Source organism: Rattus norvegicus, chromosome 12, assembly GCF_036323735.1.
Source record: "Rattus norvegicus strain BN/NHsdMcwi chromosome 12, GRCr8, whole genome shotgun sequence".
Lineage (NCBI taxonomy): Eukaryota > Metazoa > Chordata > Mammalia > Rodentia > Muridae > Rattus > Rattus norvegicus.
Window position 1 is genome coordinate 6,702,738 of NC_086030.1, and position 20,017 is coordinate 6,722,754.

At 42.4% G+C, this 20,017-nt stretch overlaps 1 protein-coding gene across 2 annotated transcripts; it reads right to left on the minus strand.

The window, feature by feature from the left end:
* Positions 1-11,057: 11,057 nt before the first annotated feature.
* On the minus strand, positions 11,058-19,677 carry Clec4m (C-type lectin domain family 4 member M). Of its 2 annotated transcripts, NM_001170397.1 has the most exons (10): positions 19,594-19,658; positions 19,407-19,493; positions 18,798-18,887; positions 18,246-18,332; positions 17,070-17,156; positions 16,151-16,237; positions 14,805-14,891; positions 14,302-14,453; positions 12,452-12,561; positions 11,058-11,415 (listed from the first exon to the last, which is right to left on the minus strand). In NM_001170397.1, exons 1-10 carry the CDS (start codon positions 19,613-19,615, stop codon positions 11,265-11,267), a joined length of 960 nt encoding a protein of 319 aa, NP_001163868.1. In that variant the 5' UTR covers positions 19,616-19,658; the 3' UTR covers positions 11,058-11,264. The 2 variants fall into 2 exon arrangements, with proteins under 2 accessions (NP_001163868.1, XP_038945074.1); XM_039089146.2 differs by having other exon boundaries at positions 11,117-11,415; positions 19,407-19,677.
* Between the last annotated feature and the right edge of the window lie 340 nt (positions 19,678-20,017).

Below are 20,017 nucleotides of genomic sequence, written 5' to 3' on the forward strand. Positions count from 1 at the left end.
GAATCTTTGTTTGGTTTGGGTATCAGTGTAACTGTGGCCTTATAAAATGAATTTGACAATGTTCCTTCTGTTTCTATTTTGTAGAGTAATTTGAGGAGTATTGGTTGTTGAGGTCCAGGAATTGCCTCAGAAACCACACTAACACTCATCTAAGCCAGACATGGATAGTTTATTGAGTGTATGCTACAGAACTGATCAATTATGACCATGGTCCAGATTAGGGAACCGAACCACAAATGACCCTGAGTTAAGATCCTACAAGGTTTTTAATCCCCAAATCCACAAGCATCTGTGCTAAGTTACTTCGCCAATTGGGATTTAAGAATAGGGAACTTCCTTAGGAACATGTCTTTGCCATACATTTATCTTGCTTCCATTGGTTGGGATATGCAACTGACTTGTCTAATATTCATGTCTTAACTTGCCAACTGAGATGCCAATTACCCACATACAAGTTTCCTTCTGCCAAGTAGGACATCACTTCCCAGGGAGATCTTGGGAACTTAAACTTTACTTGACCATGACTCAAAATGGAAGTCTTATTCCAAATAGTTTATTATATCAATGCAGATGTCTCTCTTATGTTGAGGTCCATCCTAAAGACAGCATATATCACAAAAGTGTATGTATAGGTGTAAGAAATGCTGTTGGGTGGTTGGTTCCATTCCAAGTTTATCGTAAGTAACTATACAAAACAGTTCTACTGAATTCTGTTATGATTGGTTTCGAAGGCCACAAAACAATGGAATATACAATCAATCTTATCATTAGAAAGTTTCCTAGTAACAGTAGAAACATATGGGAAAGTTTCCTTATAATGTAAGGCTATCCAGGTAACAGTTGCCTAGGCTTTAACATTTTACCTAGGTTTTAATGTTAAACTTAGATATTTTACCTAGATCCTAATATTGGTATTATTTTTCTTTTGAAAGCCCGACAGATTCTGTACTGCAACAATCTGGCCCTGGGGTATTTTTATAGGAGATTTTAATGGCTTCTTTAATTTCCTTATTGACTATAGGTCTATTTAAATGGTTTACCTGATCTTGATTTAACTTAGGTAAGTGGTATTTCTCAGAAGAATTTTCCATCTCTTTTAGATTTTCCAATTCTTTGTAGTACAGATTTTTGAAGTATCAACTAATGCTTATTTGGATTTCCTCGATATCTGTTATTATGTCCCTCTTTTTTGTTTCTGCTCCTGTTAATTTAGATTTTCTCTCTCTGCCTTCTAACTAGTTTGGTTAGAGATATCTATCTCTGTTTCGTTGTTTCTTTGTATTGTTTTTTGTTTTGTTTCTGTTTTATTGATTTTTAGACCTGGGTTTGATTGTTTCCTGCTATATACTCCTCTTGAGTGTGTTTGCTTCTTTTTCTTCTAGAACTTTGAGGGATGCTGTTAAGTTGCTAGTATGAGATCTGTCTGATTTCTTTTATCTATCTATCTATCTATCTATCTATCTATCTATCTATCTATCTATCTATCTATCATCTACTCTCTATATCCAAGTGTTGTTACCCCCCTCAGTCCCCCTCTCAGAAAGTTTCTCCCCATACTTCCTCCCCATCTCCTCTGAGAGAGTGGAGCCCTCTCTTGGTATCCCCTCACACTGATACATCAAGTCTGTGTAGGGTTAGGTACATACTCTCCCACTGTGGCTAGACAAGGCACCTTTTGTGCTGGGAACCTTGGTCCAGCCTGTGTACGCTCTTTGGTTGGTGGCTCAGTCTCTGAGAGCTCCTAAGAGTCCAGGTTATTGACTCTGTTGGTCTTCCTGTGGAGTTCCTATTCCCTTCAACCCTTCCCCCAACTCTCCCATAAGAGTCCCTGACCTCCATCCAATGTTTAGCTTGGGTATCTGCACCTGTTCCAGTCAGCTGCTGGGTAGAGTCTTTCAGAGGACAGTTATGCTAGGTTCCTCCATGCAAGCATAACAGAGTATTATTAATAGTGTCAAGGATTTGTGCTTGCCCATGGGAGGGGTTTCAAGTTGAGCTGGTCATTGGTTGGGCATTCCCTCAGGCTATTCTTCACCTTTGTCCCTGTATTTCTTTTAGACAGGGATTTTGGGTTGAAAATTTTGTGGGTAGGTTGGGCTCTTTGGTTTGTTGGAGTCCAACTTCCTGAGTTCTTTATATTTTTTGGATATTAGACCTCTATCCAATGTAGGGTTAGTGAAGATTTTTTTTTTTAATCTTCGAACTGCTGTTTTGTCCTAGTGAAGCTTTTCAGTTTCATGAGGTCCTGTATATCAATTGTCGATCTTAAAGCCTGAGTCACTGGTGTTTGTTCAGGAAATTGTCTCCAGTACCAATGCATTCAAGCCTATTTCTCATTTTCTCTTCTATTAGATTTAGTGTATTGGCTTTATGTTGAGGTCTTTGATATACTTAGACTTGAGTTTTGTGCAGGGTGAAAAATATAGATCTATTTGCATTCTTTTTCATGTAGTCATCTAGTTATGCCAGTTACGTTGAAGATGCTTTCTGCTTTTCATTGCATAGTTTTGGCTTCTTTGTCAAAATTCAAATGTTTATAGGTGTGCAGGTTTATTTCTGGGTTTTTGGTTCAATTCCATTGATCAATCTCTCTGTTTCTGTACCATACCATGCAGTTTTTTTTTACCACTATTACTCTGAGAGTGAGGTCAGAGATGGTGGGTGATTCCTACAGAAGTTCTCTTACTGTGCACTATTGTTTTGCCTATCCTGGGTTTTTTGTTTTTCCATACGAAGTTGAGAATTGCTCTTTCAAGGTCTATAAGAATTGTATTGGAATTCTGATGAGGATTGGATTGCATCTGTAGATTGCTTTCTGTAAGATGGCTGTTTTTACTATAATAATCCTACCAATCCATGAACATGGGATATCTTTCCATCCTTTGATATTTTTTCAATTTCTTTTATCAGGTACTTGAAGTTCTTGTCATATAGGTTTTTCACTTACTTCGCTAGAGTTATGCCAAGATATTCTTTATTATTTGTGGCTGTTGAAAATGCTGTTGTGTCCCTGATTTCTTTCTCAGCCTATTTGTCTTGCATATAAAGGAAGGATACTGATTCGTTTGATCAATTTTATATCCAGTGTTTATCCAGCTGTAGGAGTTCTATGGTAGAATTTTAGGGTTGCTGATGTATACTATCATATCTTCTGTGAAATAATGATACTTTGACTTCTGCCTTTCCCTTGGTCTTCTTTTGTTATCTTATTGCTGAATCTAGAACTTCAAGTACTATATTGAATAGAGAGGGAAAGAGTGGGAAGCCTTGTATTGTTTCTGATTTTAGTGGAGTTGGTTTAAGTTTCTCTCCATTTAATTGGATCTTGGCTATTGGCTTGCTGTATATTCATTATATTATGTTTAGGTATGTACCTTGAATCCCTAATCTCCCCAAGACTTTTAACATGGAGGGATGTTGAACTTTGTGAAAGGACTTTTCAGTATCTACTGAGATGGTCATGTGTTTTTTCTTTGAGTTTGTTTTTATGGTGGATTACATTGATGGGTTTTATAGTGTGAATCATTCCTGCATCCCTGGGTTAAAGACTATTTCATCATGGTGAATGACATTTTGATGTGTTCTTGGACTCTGTGAGACTTTTATTGAGTATTTTTGTGTCAATGTCAATTAGTGAAATTTGTTTGAAATCCTTTTTCTTTTGTTGAGTCTTTGTTTGGTTTAGGTATCAGGATGTCTGTGGCCTCATTGAATGAATTAGGTAGTGGTCCTCCTATTTTTTACTTTGTGTAATACTTTGAAGAGTATTGGTATTAGTTCTTCTTTGAAGCTGTGGTAGAATTATGCAGTAAAACTGTTATGGTTTATATATGCTTGACCCAGGAGGTATGGCCCTGTTTTAGTAGGTGTGGTCTTGTTGGGGTAGGTGTGTCACTGTGGGTGTGGGCTTTAAGACCCTTGTGGTAGCTGCCTGAAAGCCAGTATTCTGCTAACAGCCTTCAGATAAAGATATAGAATTCTTAGCTCCTCCTGCACCATGCCCACCTGGATGCTGTCATACTCCCACCTTGATGATAATGAACTGAACCTCTGAACCTGTGATCCAGTCCCAATTAAATGTTGTCCTTAGAAGAGTTGGCTTGGTCATGGTGCTGGTCACAGCAGTTAAACCGTAATGAAGACAGGAGATGGTACCAGGGACTGGAGTATTGCTGTGATAGGCATGGCCATGTTTTTGTTTGGAAGAATGTGGATTTTGGGACTTTGGATTTGGAAAGCAGTGGAATGTTTTAAATGGGGCTTAATGGACTACCTAGTAGAAATAAGAAAGACTTTCTTACTGAGAGTGATTTGAATTGTGCAGACCTGGCCCAAGAGGTTTTAGTGGAGAATTTCAATATGTGGCCTAGAGACTCTTTTTGTGGGGTTTTGGTGAAGAATGTGGCTACTTTTTGTCTTTGTCTGAAGAATCTGCCTGAGGCTATGGTGAAGACAGATTAATTGCATCAAAAAAGGAAGTCTCAGAAACACCCATTATAGAATTTGTCTGGTTAAGTCTCATGAAGTGCTTTTTAAAGTAGCACAGAAGCTAAGAAAGAAAAGATATAAAATATATGGTTCAAGTATTAAAGGGGCACCAGGAAGTAAGACCTGGTGATTTTTAAAATTTCCTTAGTTCCTGTTGTTATGTCTCCCTTTTCATTTCTGAGTTTGTAATTTGGATACTGTCTCTGTGCCTTTTAGTGAGTTTGGCTAAGGTTTTGTCTATGTTGTTGATTTTCTCAAAGAAACAGCTACTGGTTTTGTTGATTCTTTGTTTTGTTCTCTTTGTTTTTAATTAATTGATATTAGCTCTGAGTTTGACTATTTCCTGCCATTTACTACTACTCTAGGGTGTATTTGCTTCTTTTTGTTCTAGAGTTTTCAGATGTGCTGTTTAGTTGCGAGTATGAAATCTCTCCAGTTTCTTTATGAAGGCACTTAGTGCTATGAATTTGCTTCTTAGCAGTGATGTCATTGTGTCCTATAAGTTTGAATATGTTTTGCCTTCATTTTCATTGAATTCTAGAAAGTCTTTGGTTTCTGCCTTTATTTCTTCCGTGAGCACATGATCATTTAACAAAGAGTTGTTCAGTTTCCATGAGTATGTGGGCTGTCCGTTATTTCTGTTGTTGAAGTCCAGTCTTAAGTTTTAGTGATTTGATTAGATGCAAGGATTTATTTGAATCTTTCTGTATCTGTTGATGATTGCTTTATGCTTGATCATATGGTCAATTTTGGAGGGTTCCACCTGGTGAGAAGAAGGTATATATATATATATATATATATATATATATATACATGTATGTATATCTATATACATATATATATATATATTTGTTTTCATGGAAAAAGTACTGCAGATATCTGTTAGATTCATTTGATTGACAACATCTGTTAGTTTCATTGTTTCTCTGTTTAATTTCTCTTTCAGTGACCTGTCCATTGGGGAGAATGGGCATTGATGTCCCCAGTATTATTGTGTAGGTTCAATGTGTGATCTGAGCTTTAGTAATGTTTATTTTACTCTTCCATTAGGGGCATAGATGTTCAGAATTGAGATGCCATCTTTGTGGTTTTCTTTTGATGAGTATGAAGTGTCCTTCCCTATATCTTTTGATTACTTTGGTTGAAAGTCTATTTTATTACGTCTTAGAATGTCTACTCCAGCTTGTTTCTTGGCTCCATTTTCTTGGAAAACTTTTTCCAGCCCTTTGCTTCGAAAGAGTTTCTATCTTTGTGGCTGAAGTATGTTTCTTTCATGCATCAGAATGGTGGCTCTTATTTACCTATCAAGCCTGTTAGCCTGCTTCTTTTTATTGGGGAATTGAATATATTTACGTTGAGAGATATTAAAGACCAATGATTGTAGTTCTTTTTATTTTTGTTGTGTGTTTGCTGGAAGATGATTGATTTATTGTGTTTTCTTGGGTGTAGTTATCCTTCACATGTCAGAGTTTTCCTTCTCATATCTTCTATAAGGCTGGATTAGTAGAAAGATATTGTAGTAGTCTGGACTGGCATCTCATCTGTGGTCTCTCAGCGTCTGTAATACATCTCTCCATACCCTTCTGGCTTTTAGATTCTCTGTTGAGAAGTAAGGTATAATTCTACTAAGTCTGCCTTTACTTTTTTTTTTTTTTGCTTTTCCCCATTGTAGCTTTTAATATTTTTTCTTCTGTATATTTAATGTTTTTATTTATCTGTTGGGAAGACTTTCTTTTCTGGTCCAATATGTTTGTCTTCTGTAAGCTTCGTCTACCTTTATAAGCATCTCCTTTTTCTTTTTCTTTTTTTTTTTTTTACTTTTTTTTTTTATTAACTTGAGTATTTCTAATATACATTTCGAGTGTTATTCCCTTTCCCGGTTTCCGGGCAAACATCCCCCTCCCCCCTCCCCTTCTTTATGGGTGTTCCCCTCCCCACCCTCCCCCCATTGCCGTCCTCCCCCCAACAGTCTAGTTCACTGGGGGTTCAGTCTTAGCAGGACCCATGGCTTCCCCTTCCACTGGTGCTCTTACTAGGATATTCATAAGCATCTCCTTTTTTAGGTTAGGATTTTCCCCTATGTTTTCTGAGCTAGAAATGTTGGATGTTGTTGATTGTGTTCTTATGCTGGCCTCTAGTCATCTGGGTTTTGATTATTATATATTTAGGTGATCATTTCTGAGTTTATCTTTGTTGGATGTCAGGATGGAGGAGGAATGGTGAGAGGTTGAGATGTTCAGTTGAGATAAGAAGCATTAGAAAAGGAATGTGCAAAAAGGTGCACACACACATACACAGGAGACACATGGCTTTCTTTTTTAAAAATAAAGCAAAAGTTGTTGGGAAAGTGGTTGTGTGTGGTGTTTTCTTTTAAAATATGTGCCCACTGGTGTGATAGCTGCATGACTGTTATGGGAACAACCAATTCTTTCTTACTGTATTAATGCTTTCTCTTCAGGGAGGAATTCATGACTGGTATTGTAAATCTGGCCAAAAATCCATAGCTGGCAAGGCCATCCACCTGGATAAAACTTACTACTGCTTTTTTGATAAATGGTCAGATTGACAAACTACCTTCTAAATATGATTGTCAACAATCTTAAGGGACTGGTCATAGATGTTTCAGTGAGTGCATCCATGGTCACAACTACAACAAAAGCCACAAACACAGTCATAGCCAAAGGCCTGAACAGATTGTGTCAGATGCTGGCAAACCAACTTTAAGGATATTTTCTTGGAAAATTATGGAGCTTGCCAATAGGGATCTCAGAGAAGGGTCTCAGTGACTTATTATACCCTAGCCAGAGTAAAATAAAAAATCATGGTACCTGTGTGAAGGTACACACACACACACACACACACACACACACACACACACACACGCACGCACGCACCACAGATCAATGGTGCTATAATCCCATGCTCCTGTAGTCATTTGAATTTTTGACAAAAGGCCAACAATACAATTTGAGAAAAGAGATCTTCTTCATCAAATGGTCTGGTCAAACTGGGTATACCCATGCAGAAGAAGAAAACAAGCTTCTTACTTCTCATTCTGGCCTGTGTTACCACTGAAGCCCACTCAGATATCTGTAATCTGGGATGTTTTCTGAAGCCATGTTAATTGTCCATAGGCACAGGAGAACTGGCCCCGCCCCTCCCTTCAGCACTTGACTCTCCCCAGTTGATGGCGTCTGGAGAAGATGCAGGCTGAAAAAGATTCATCCTTTCTGCTGGGGGTGGCCACTAGGAATTTGACTATGCTACAGTGAGTATATGGACAACAGGAAATGGGCATGTGCTGGGGACAACATAAGATGACAGGGACTGCCAGCAGTAGGCCGGGATGGAGACATCTCAGTAGCCCGCAGCAGCTCTTTATAAAAACTGGTTGTTCCCATTTCTCCTAACCTTAGCCCTGGACAACAGCTGTATAGAATTCATTTGTGCGTGACTGCCTTTCAGTTGGCCTTGGTGTGCATAATTATTCTATTATATCTGACTTCCCTACTTCTCTCTCCTTCTGCTCTGGTGGACTCTGTGAAACTAGATGTTCCTTGATGTTATGATTCTTAAACAATTGGAAATTGAGGCATAGGGGCCCAGCACAGCACAGCCCTAATGGCCCAGGTGCATGCTGTGTGTTCTCGTCTTGGAAACAATGTAATAACTGCACAATAGTAGCTCCAGATTAATGCTTGACTTGCATAGAAACTTTAAAGAAATTACTAGAAAATGAATTCGAGCCAACATTGGAATCCTAAGAAAGGAAAAAGTTATTGAAGTTAGGAATTAAGTTTTACATAACATTTGAGAGTGGTTTCTGGATAAGGAAGTATAGAATACATTAAATTATATATTAGTAAGCTAAGTCAAAATACTGGGACACTTACGAGAGTCATTGTGTGCAAGGAACAGAAAGCTATCGAAACCACTGAGTTAAGGGTTAACTTGATTCTTTCTGGCCACTGCCTGGCAGCTTTGCCCATGTCATTTATCATTAGAGCTTCACAGAAAAATGCAAGTAGCTGACCTCGGAGCTTTGAGCTCTGAAGTATAATAAGTTAAAAGTTAAAGTTTTTTGCTTTAAATTTTTTATTTATTTATTTATTTATTTTTCAGAGCTGGGACCGAACCCAGGGCCTTGTGCTTGCTAGGCAAGCGCTCTACCACTGAGCTAAATCCCCAACCCAAAAGTTAAAGTTTAAATAATGATAAGTTTACAATTATTATTATTTTGGCCACAGGCCTGGGAATAGGGGAAGCTTGAAACTTTGGGGAACGATTGTAATTCTTAGTTCTTTGTGGGATGTAGTTATTCTTTTGAGTTTGATTTGGCAGTGATTACACAATGTCTTTTTTCTACCTACTTTTGAATTATCAATAAAAGACTTGGCAAGAGAAAGGCTGGAGCGCATGAGAAGAGCATGTGAAGAGTGAGTGAAGAGAACATGCGAAGAGTGAATGAGAGAGTGAATGAGAGAGCACATGAGGGAGAAAATGTGAGAGCAAGTGAGAGAGCATGAAAAGAGAATGTAAAGAGTGAGTGAAGAGAGAATGTGAGGTGTGTATGAAGATTGTGTGTGTGAGTGAATGGAGAGCGCATGTGGCATGTGTGATATATATGTGTGAGGTGTGTATGAAGAGTGTGCGTGAGAATGAAAGGGTAATGAGCAGAGGTGTGCATGAGTGTAGGAGTTTGAGAAAAGAAAAGCACAATAGAAAAAAGCAGAGTGCACAAGAGAATGCAGAGTGTATGCAGCCCCAAGCTGAGAGAGAGAGAGAGAGAGAGAGAGAGAGAGAGAGAGAGAGAGAGAGAGAGAGAACCTTGAAATTGCCTGTCATTTTGTACCGAAAGAGTAGTCTGTGGATATGTATTATGCACCTTCCAGATATCCCTGCTTCCAGTTGAGAACTCCAATCCTGTGTTGAGGCTGGACCGTGGCAGGCATGGTTTTTCCTTTTTTTTTTTTTTTTTAGGGGGGAGGGAGACTTGGGAAGAATGGGAGGTGAGTGCAACAGGGCTGCATGATATGGGATTCTCAAACAATCAATTAAAAAATAAACAAGTTTCATATCCTTAGTCATGAGGGAAATGCAAATCCAAACCCCTCTGAAATCCCATCTTACCTCAGTCAGAATGACTAAGATTAAAAAAATTGGCTATACTCCTCTGGGAGAGCAATGAATGTACTCTTAACTGCTGAGCCATTTCTCTAGCCCCTGAGCTGAAATATTTGTATGTTGATGCATAGAAGTCATAGATGGAGAAGAAGAATGATTTCCTTCATGCTTTAGTCTGCATGATGAGCTAGAGAGACCAGGGAGGGTTCCTAGCCAAAAGTTTTCAGGCAGGTTGATGGAAAGTGAACAGGCAGAATGAAAGTCTGCAGGGATAGGATCAAGTCTCGGGACAAGGCGGATATGACTTGACGTGATGGCTAGCTTTTGTTGTCAGTTTGACACACTGTAGAAGAATAGGCTCAACAATGAATTGTGTATCTTGGGTGGGCTTGCAGAAATATCTATGGGGCATTATCTGAAGTCAATTGAACAGAAACCCATCCTAACATGGCAGCATCTTTCTCTGGAGATGGGAGACTGTATTACAGTGGAAAAAGCTAGGCATGTGTGCAATTTCCTCTCTCTGCTTTCAGATTAGCTGACTCAAGTTCCTTCCTTGATATCCCTGTAGGGATGAGCTACAACCTGGAATTGTAAGCCAAATAATCCCCTTCTCTTCCAACTTTCATTTTCTCAGGACTTCATTATAGCAACAGGCAGCTAGACTACCTGGCAGTGGACGAAGGGCTGGGGACATGCTCAGTGGATAAGAGTGCTGCTGTACAAGAAAGAAGGCCTGAGCCGGGAGCACTAGTAATTGTAAAAGGACATGCATGGTTACATGCGTAACCCCATTTTAGGGGGTAGTGGGGACAGGAAGACACAGGATCTTTCTGGTTGCTAGCCTTGCTGAAAAAATAATGAACTCCAACTCCTGCCTCAAGGGAATAAAGTGAAGAGCTATAGTGGAGGACACCAATGTCTTCTTCTGGCCTTTGAGTGTATGCATCTCAGCAAGGAAGGTGGAGCAGATTAATGGAAAACACCCAGGTCCTGAATGCCTCCCATGTCAGGTAACTACACTGGAGTGGGGGACAACAGTGAACCCTAAGCCCAGAGAAACCTGAAAGCAAAAGAACACTAGTGAGTGGGTCCCATTGTGACAGCTTAATTGTCAACCTGCCACAACCTGGGAAGAGTCCCAGTGGGTCGTTGCCTGCATTGGTTGGCCTGTGAGCGTTCTATGGGGTATTGTCTTAATCACATTAGCAGAGGAGGGAGCATCCAGCCCACTATAAATGGCGCCATTTCCTAGGCAGGGGCCCTAAAATGTAGGAGTAGGAAAACGGAACCGAGAATAAGCAAATGAGTGAGTTAGCTTGCACACACGTCTGACTGTTAATGTGATGTGACCAGCTGTGTCAAGTTCCTGCCATCCCTGACCTCCCTGCAGTGACCGACTGTCACCTGGAATGTAAGGTAAAATAAGCTTCTTTCTGTTTTAGTTTTTTTTTTTTTTGTTAGAGCATTTTATCACATCAACAGAAACGAAACTAGGATAAACTTGGAGGATGAAGAATCTGATAAAAATATAATACCAGGGTTTTTTTTTTTTTTCCAAAATACTGAGGCCAACAGCCAGGAAGAAGGAGCTGAAAGTGAGGCACATCCATTTGTCTGGCAAAGAAGCATGGCGGTAGAAGCTGGGGGAGCTAGCCTTCAGTGCATGCGGTCGCAGACTTCTTGAAAATCCAGAACTTTTTGAGTTCACATTTGGAGTCATTCCAGCCATCCCCAGCAAATTCTACACAGTCTTCTTCACCGATGTTGTTGGGCTCCCCTCTATTCCAATATTTCTGGAATCTGGAAAAATCAGTCCACAAAGTATTAGTCTACTCCATGCCATGCTTTTAGCTTTCTGAAACTCAGTGTCTTCACATCCTTCTAGAATGCATCTTGTAGGCGGGCCTTACTCTGGAGACTGAGGTGCGCCTGCGTCAGTTGGCTTTGGATTCTGACTCTTGTTATGTCCTACATTGAAGGGTGTAACTTTTTGATGTAAACCAACCAATCTGGATTCCACCTTCCTTGCTGGGTTCTCGAACTCTGGTCCACAATAAATCTGCCCCATGCCATGCACCAGACAAATTAGGGATAAGAATGTTAAAATGGTAGACTAACAGATACTAAGCCTGCCTCTCCTGCTCTTGTGCATGGACAACAAAGCCAAGGTTCTTTCCCACTGTGTGTCTTTCCTTTTGTTCTGATTTGCTGTGGTTCTTTCCCATGATCTCTGAGTTGTGTGGTGTGAGCATCCTTATAAACTACCTTTAAGCTAGGCTCCTCCCCTTCCTTACATCTCTTTCCCTACCTGCTTTTCTCTTTCTCCCACCTCATTCCTTCCTTTGCATTTTTCCTTTTCAAAACATTTTTTGAGGCATTGTCTCATGTAGCCCAGGCTGGCGCAGAACCCATTATGTAGCTGAAGATAATAGTGGACTTCTGATTCTTCTCCCTCTGTCTCCCGACTGCTAGGGTTGCAGGCATGGACCACTATACTACATTGTGCAGACTGGACGTTATGCTACTTTATGAACATACTTATATCCCCAACCCAATGAACCATCTTTCAATGTTAATAGTTCCCCCTCCCCGTGGCCTTCCTTTATTTTGTATTTTCTACTAATAGCCTACATTAAAATCAGCACCCCTCAGGGGGACGTTTCTCTTCTTGCTTTGATGGGATTTGCTAATGTTCTATCTGTGTATGGGAAGGAAGACTTCCTTCCACCAGCAAATATGGGCAGCTCTTGTTCCTAACAGGGCATAGAGAGGAGGATGAGACCCAAAGGTCGCTATCAGAGTATCAGAGACTCTACTGGTTGTTCCCTGGACCTACCTGGATGACAGAGTAGAACCATCTACCCAGAGCCATGTGGCTTCATTCTTCAGGTCTGACAGCCCCATCCAGGTTGGTCCTTTAGCCTTAGAAGTCAGCTGTAGGAAGGTCTGGAGATGAAGAGAAGGAAATTCAGGGGAGACTCGTTCCTACTTTCAGCTTGTCTCCCCAAACTCTTGCAGAAACATCTACTTGCAATCTTCTCTTTCCCCTTCTGCTCTATCAGGCCATTAACACTCCTGTGTGCTTTGATGATGTCAGCTATTTTTACACCTGTAGCCTATGGGTGGCACATTCACTTGGCACAGGGTGGTACCCAGCTGGATAGATATGAAGGCACATGCCTTTAATCTCAGAAATCCACAGGAGTTAGACCCTGTCCGAAAGATAGCAACACCACACACACACACACACACACACACACACACACACACACATTCCATACCCCTCTCCCATTCTGGATGGCTCTTAAGAATTCTGAGTCTAGAGCATGACAAATACAGAGGTGAATGCTAGCAGCCAACCATTGATCTGAGAACGGGGTCCCCATTGGAGGAGTTAGAGAAAGGACTGAAGGAGCTGAAGTGGCTTGCAACCCCATAAGAACAACAACACCAACCAACTACAGCTTCCAGGGACTAAACCACTATCCAAAGGAGTATACATGGACAGACCCATGGCTCCAGCTGCATATGTAGCAGAGCCTTGTTGGGCACCAATGGGAGGAGAAGCCCTTGGTTCTGCCTAGGCTGGGCCCCCAAGTGTAGGGGAATGTCAGGGTTAGGAGGCAGAAAGAGGTCAGTGGTTTGGTGGGGGAATACCCTCATAGAGGAAGGGAGAGGGGGGATGGGATGAGGGTTTATGAATGGGAAACCAGAAAAGGGGATAACATTTGAAATATAAATAAAAAATATCCAATAACAAAAGAATTCTGAGTCTATAGAATTTCCTCATGACTGGCTTTAATGTGATGGAAGCAGATCATGCTAATTCATGGTTAATCATGCATGCTAAGATGCCTACCCCTTCTTTTTCAGTTCTTCAGTGGCATCCTATTATAAACTTGAAATTGTTTCTGGTGAGAATATTTACAGCAGGGGAATTGGCAAGCACTACATATCATACCAGGTTATGTGTGTATGTGTGCTTATCTATGTATGTGTATGTGCCTCTGTATATGAATATGTATATATGCATATGTATATGTAGGTGTGGGTGTACATGCCACAGCACATATGTAGAGGTCAAAGGACAATTTGTAGGGGTTGGTTCTCTCTTTTCGGCATGTGGGTTCAGAGGATAAATTTCAGGTTGTCAGGCGTGGCAGCAAGTACCTTCGCCTGCTGAGCTATCTCACCCCTTTCCTCTTTGTCTTTGGATTTGAACTCAAGGTCCTCAAGCTTGTGAAGCAGGCCCTTATCAGGACTTAATTTTTTTCATAATAATGTCTACTTCTATGTCTGGATGGGCATATGCCACAGTGCAGGTATGTTTGTTGGAGGGCAACTTGAAGAGTCAGTTCTTTCCTATTACCATGGGGGTCTTAGGAATTAAACTCAGGGTGCGAGGCTTAGAGGCAAACACCTTTGTCTGCTGTGCTAGCTAATCAGCCTTCACACCAAGGCTATCTCTTCAAGAGCAAGTGGCTGAAGAGTGACCAGCAAAAGGATGATAGCCACTGCATTTTAGGTGTCCCCAAAGCACTCACAGATGCTCAGCACATAGTTCTATGCCAAGGGCTCAGGGTCCCCTTCTCTTCTTTCCTCACATAATTCTGGCAAATTATCTTAAGCCCACATGATCAGGAGCCATGTGCACAGACCAGACAAGAGGAGTCCCACCAGATGTACCTGCTCTTCATCACTATTGATGATGACTAATTGAGCCTTCTCTTCTTTGCAAGCTCTGACGGCATCATTCCAGTTCCGTTGGGACTTGGATAAGAAGTAACAGTTTCCTAGGAGGAATGTCCAGTCCCAGGGGCAGAGTCGACACAGGCGGACTGTTGGGGAAGTGGGTTAGGAGAGACTCATATCTGGATGCCTGTGATCTTGTGTCTGGTTAGCCCTCAGACTGTCCAGAGTGAGAGCCTTCCCTTGGCACAGCATCCTGGCAAACCATTCCTTTTCCACTTTCTACACCCCTTTGAAACTCTAGAGGAACTCAGGAGTCCTAGTTCCACTTCCTCTAGACTGGAAGAAATAGGGGATACAGTTGTTACTACTGAAGTGCCTGAGTGTTCACAACTATGAACACTCAATGTTCACTGTGTGTGCCCAGCCCCTGTTAACATTGAGTGCCCAAAGTAATGACTGCCTGAGGCTCCTGAGGCTTCTGGCTTTTGTTTACTCACGGAGTTCAGTCTTCATCTGTACCAGCTGTTGGTAGATCTTCTCCTGCTTAGACTCATCCTGTACCTGGAGGCTGGGGATCTTGGAAACTGGACCAAGAAAAAAGAGGTGGAACCGTAGCTATTAAACAGCTACTGTGCACATTGACTTGAACTGTGTCTCCAGGGACATTATGCCATCTCTCTTTTGAGATGGAACTCACCCTGTTGTTGAATCCTTTCAAACCCCTAGGCAAAAGGATGCACCATCCCTCAACCTCCCAAGAAGCTTGGATTCCCAGGGTCAGGGGCAATTTTCCCCTATAAAGATCTGGAGACCTAACACCCAGGTCTCTTGCCTCCACTTCCTCTCCTATATGGTGAGAAGTAGAGACTTAACACTCAGAACAGAGGCCAATGGACTGACTTAACTGAGTGTCTATTATGTTCATGTTACCTATGAATATTGAGTTTCTATTCTGTGTATAACTTCAAGGACACTGTGTGAAGACTGTCCTCAGTCCCTGTGACCACTGACTGCCAACTATGCACAAATTCAGTGAAAACAGAGTCCTTACTGTGCTCACGGCACAGTTGATGTTAACACGATTGTATCTAGAATGAACCAAGAGACACACCTTAGGGCAGGGCTGTGAGGGTTTTTCTAGGAAAGATTAACAGGATAAGGAACACGTTCCAGTGTTGGCCCAGATATAAAGAAACTGAGGGAAAAGGAAGGCTGCTGTTATCTGTCCATCTTCCCATCTGCCCTGTTTTTGTCTCTGTTGATGCTGATCCTCAATCCTTCAGCTTCTCTTTGTGGCCTGATGATCTGTGCTCTCCAGGAATCCTCCGGGCCATAGATCAGGACTCTGAGGCACCCGGACTCAAGGGCTTGGCAGCTCCCATGTTCTCAGCCTCTGCAGCCACTGTGTAGGCAGCCACGGTGGACTTGTTAGACCATATTGTATAAACCAACCTAGTAAAGTCTTTTGATAAATATTCATTCTATAGAATTTGTTCTTCCAGAGAACGTAACCAATGCAGGGTTTGTGACTATTGAGTGCCTCCCGTGTATACGGTCCCTGTGAACACACAGTACCTACTTTGTGCATGTTCCTGTGAACATTGAGTACCTACTGTATTCACGGTGCTTATAAACATCAAGTACCTAGTGTTTGTATGGTTCCTATCAACACTGAATGCCTACTGGCTGCCTGCCTCTGTAAACATCAAGCGCCACCCTTGCTGTCACTTGTGGCCTCAATTCACAGATGAAGAAACTGAGACATAAATAGGTCCGATGACTCAAGAAAAGTGACCCCTATAGTGACCTGAGGCCTCAGAACCTCTGGTTTCTGATCACTCACGGAGTTCAGCCTTCAGCTGTGTCAGTTGCTCAGAGATCTTCTCTTGCATGGATTCATTCTGCACTTGGAAGACGGGGATCCTGGATACTGTGCCATGAAAAACAAAGAGAAAAGTAGAGAACTGGCATTATTAAATACCTACTATGTGCCATTGCCTATCCTTGGGAGATCTTCCGTCATATTTTATGAACATCACTGTGTCACAGCTTGTCACAAATTCTAGCACAAATGAACATCCCCTTTCTAGTTCCCCAGTGGCTAGGACTGTAGGTGCAGGTTGCCACCCCAGCTTCTGGGATGGTTTCTGACTGATGTCATGCTTACTCTCTTTTGGAGACTGGGAAAGTAAACATTCAGAAAGGTGTCTAATCCTGGAGGTGGGGTTGGGGGTTAAAATGAGTGCACACTTGAATGAATGCCTATGTTCCTTTTCTCTTCAACTTTCAGGCCCTCCAAAGCAAAGGTCCTCCCTTGACACAGCACACTGGGGAACTCCCTTCTCTGCTCACTAAATCCCTCCCCTGCCCCAGAAAAACCCAGGAGTTCCTGTCCATGTCCTCTGACGGGAAGACTTATATGGAGTTCAGAATAGGAGCCAAGACACTGGCTTGGGTATCTACAGTGTGTACAGCACTTAGAACATTGAGTTTACACTATGCACATGACCACTGAACATTAAATGACTGATATATGCATGGTCCTATAGAGGACTGAGTGCCTGCCCTGTGAACCTGCCCTGTGAACCCCCTGGGAATGTGAGTGCCTACTGTGTGTACAGTCCTGGTAAGGAGCAAATATCATCTTTTTGTTACTTTGTGGATTCAATTTACAGATGAGGAAACTGAGACTCAAAGAGGTCTGATGGCTCAAAATTGGCCCCTACAGACCCAGAGTCTTGGGCTGCTGGTTTCTCACTCACGGAGTTCAACCTTCAGCTGAGTCAGTTGCTCAGAGATCTTCTCCTGCATGGACTCATTCTGCCCCTGGGAGATGGGGATCCTGGACACTATGCAAAGAAAAAAAGTGCCATTATTAAATATCTAATAATGTCATTGGTCTCCAGTGACATTGTGTCGTTTTAAAAAGCATTTAGTATGTGTAGGGGTGGGGGGGCATGCATGTTTGCATGCACGGAGCTCAAAGGACAGAGCTCAAAGGAAAACTCGTAGGAGTCTCCTTCTACCACGTGAGTTCGAGGGATTGAATTCAGGTCATCAGGTTCGGTAGCAAGCACTTTTGTCTGCTAAACTGTCTCATCGGCTCCTGCGTCATTTTACCAGACAAGTTTCAGTTGGTGTCAATGCTTCTCTTCAACTCCTGCACATAAATGGTTATCCATCCCTCAGCTTTCCCAGTAGCTCAGACTATAGGTGGGTGTTGCCATTCTAGCATGTAAGACAGTTTCTGATTGACGTTTTGTCTTAACTCCTTTGAAGACTAGGAAACTGAACACCCAGAAGAGCATCTAATCCCAGAGAGGAAGGTCAGGATAAACTCACCCTTGCACGACTATGTTCTTTGTCCACTTAACCTTCATGCCCTTCAGAGTAACACAGCATCCTAGGGAATCATTTCCTTCTCCACTTCCCAACACCTCCTACTCCCAACACCCAACCCCCAACCCCAAGAGTCCCAAGTATTATCCTCTAGACTGAGAGAATTTGATGATTAGCAATCAGAACAGAGGGCAAGAGAACTGTTTAACTGAGTACTGACTGTGTGCATGACTCTTGTGAATATTACATGGTTATATGACCCCAATGAATATGTAGCGTCTGCTGCATGCACAGTTTATGTTGTTGTGTGACAAGTATGCTCATGTTGTCTGGGAACACTGAATGCCTACTGTGTATATGGCCCTTGTGAACATTGAGTGCTTACTGTGTACACAGCCCCCATCAACACTGAGAACCTATGGTGTGCACAACCCACATTGATACCAAGTACCATTTTCTTTGGCCACTGTTAATCTTGTGGTCTTTATTCACAGAGTTGAGAAAACCGAGGCTCAAAGAGATCTGGCAATTTAAGAAAATTGACCCCTTTCCCCAGAGCCCTCCTGAGACCATGGCACTTCCAGTTATTGGTTACTCACTAAGTTCGTCTGTCAGCTGGTTCAGTTCCTCAAGGATCTTCTCTTGCTTGGGTTCCTCCTGCCACTGGGTATTTGTGGTCTTGAAGACTATAAGGAAGGGAAAAAAGAATTTCATTATTAAATACTTCCTGTGTCAAGTCCTGCACTCAGATAGATACACTGTGGCAACTTTTCATTTTTCTTTTAGATGGGTGTCATTATGTTGTCAAGGCTTCTCTCATACTCTTTGGCAAAAATGATCATCATGCCCCAGCTTCCCCAGTAGCTGGGACTGTAGGCACACAGCAGCACTCTGGAGTCTGAGACTGTTTCTTGTTAATGTCTCCCTTAATTCTGTTTGAAGACTAGAAAACCTACCACTCAGTAAAAGCTGAGCCATAAGGAGAAATGGATCCAAATCCACCCATGTCTCTTTTCTCATTCTGTCCTACACCAGAGATGGGGGCTTCCTTTGAAGACACGTCATCCACCTGTACTCTCCATTTCCCTCCCAGACCTAAAACGTCCTTAGCTGAAGGTCCTGTAAGAGCTGAGCCCTTCATTGTGCCTGACCTTGGAAAAGAATGATCAGCAGGAGCCCAGCCAAGAACAGGAAAGAGAGCAGCTGCAGGACCAAGGGGGCTTGGTTGTGTCCCAGGCATCCTTTCAGGGAGAGAGTGAACTTTTAGTAGCCTCGTTTCAGAACACTGACCAGCATCCTCCTCCCACCTGGCATTCCCACTCAGATTCCACCCCCCACGGGCCATGGTTTTGTTCTCTGGCCTCAGTCTTCCCACAGCCTGTGATTTTCTGCTCCAGCCTCCGTCTACCCATACCCTCAGTTCCCTACCACAGCTCCCACTTCCACAAGACTCTCTTAGTTCCTTGCTGCACCCTCCATCTCTCCAGTACCCTCAATTCTCTGTCCCAACTTCCACCATACTATAGTCCAAGTTTTCGTGTCCTACCTTCCCCTGGTCCATGATTTCCTTCCCTAGCTTCCTCCTCCCTCATCCTGCGATGGTTCCCCTAGCCACCTGCCTCAGCCTTCCCAGTGGCCCTCTACTCCCTGTTCAGCCTGTCTCCCCAGGAAGAGGAACTTCACAGTCCTAGCCTCTAACCCCCAAAGGCCCACTTTGAGGAGGCCTGTCCACATTTCCTCAGCCCCTCACCATGTTGTACCTGCCAAACTCTTGATTCCAGAATTTGGTCGTAGTCTGGAGCTTTTAATAGAATACCTGCTGCCACTGACCTCCATCTCGCCGTCCTCTGAAAGAAGAGAGCACCAATCAAGCCTGGGCAGACTCAGCTCTGAGCAGATCCCTCTGACTCCTCTCACCATGCTCCCAGAATCCCAGCCCAGCTTCACCCATGGAATCAAGAGGCTGCATCCTGGCTTCTGCGGAGTCACCCACAGTCACTGCTGTCCCCTGGTGTGTGGGAATGTTGGAGATCACAGCTTTTATCCCCTGATGTTCTCTAAATGTCCTTTCACTCCGGAAAAGGAAAAAGGAAGCCCATGGGTTGCAGAAGAGCCTGAGGGAGGGGCTGCATCTTTGACACAGTCTATCTTGTGCCAGATAACTCAAGACTTAGTTAGTTTGCTTTTTAAGGGAGGGGATTGAATTTTGGGATTTTGTAGCAGAAAGAACCAGTGTGTCCATGGTGTGACCAAATTATGGGTGCCATTTTAAAGCCAATGGCCTATACAATAAATCTTCTTTACACCCTTGTCACCTATGCTGAACATAGGAGAGCAATATCCCATCTTTCCAGTTCCTCTGCCCTTCTGA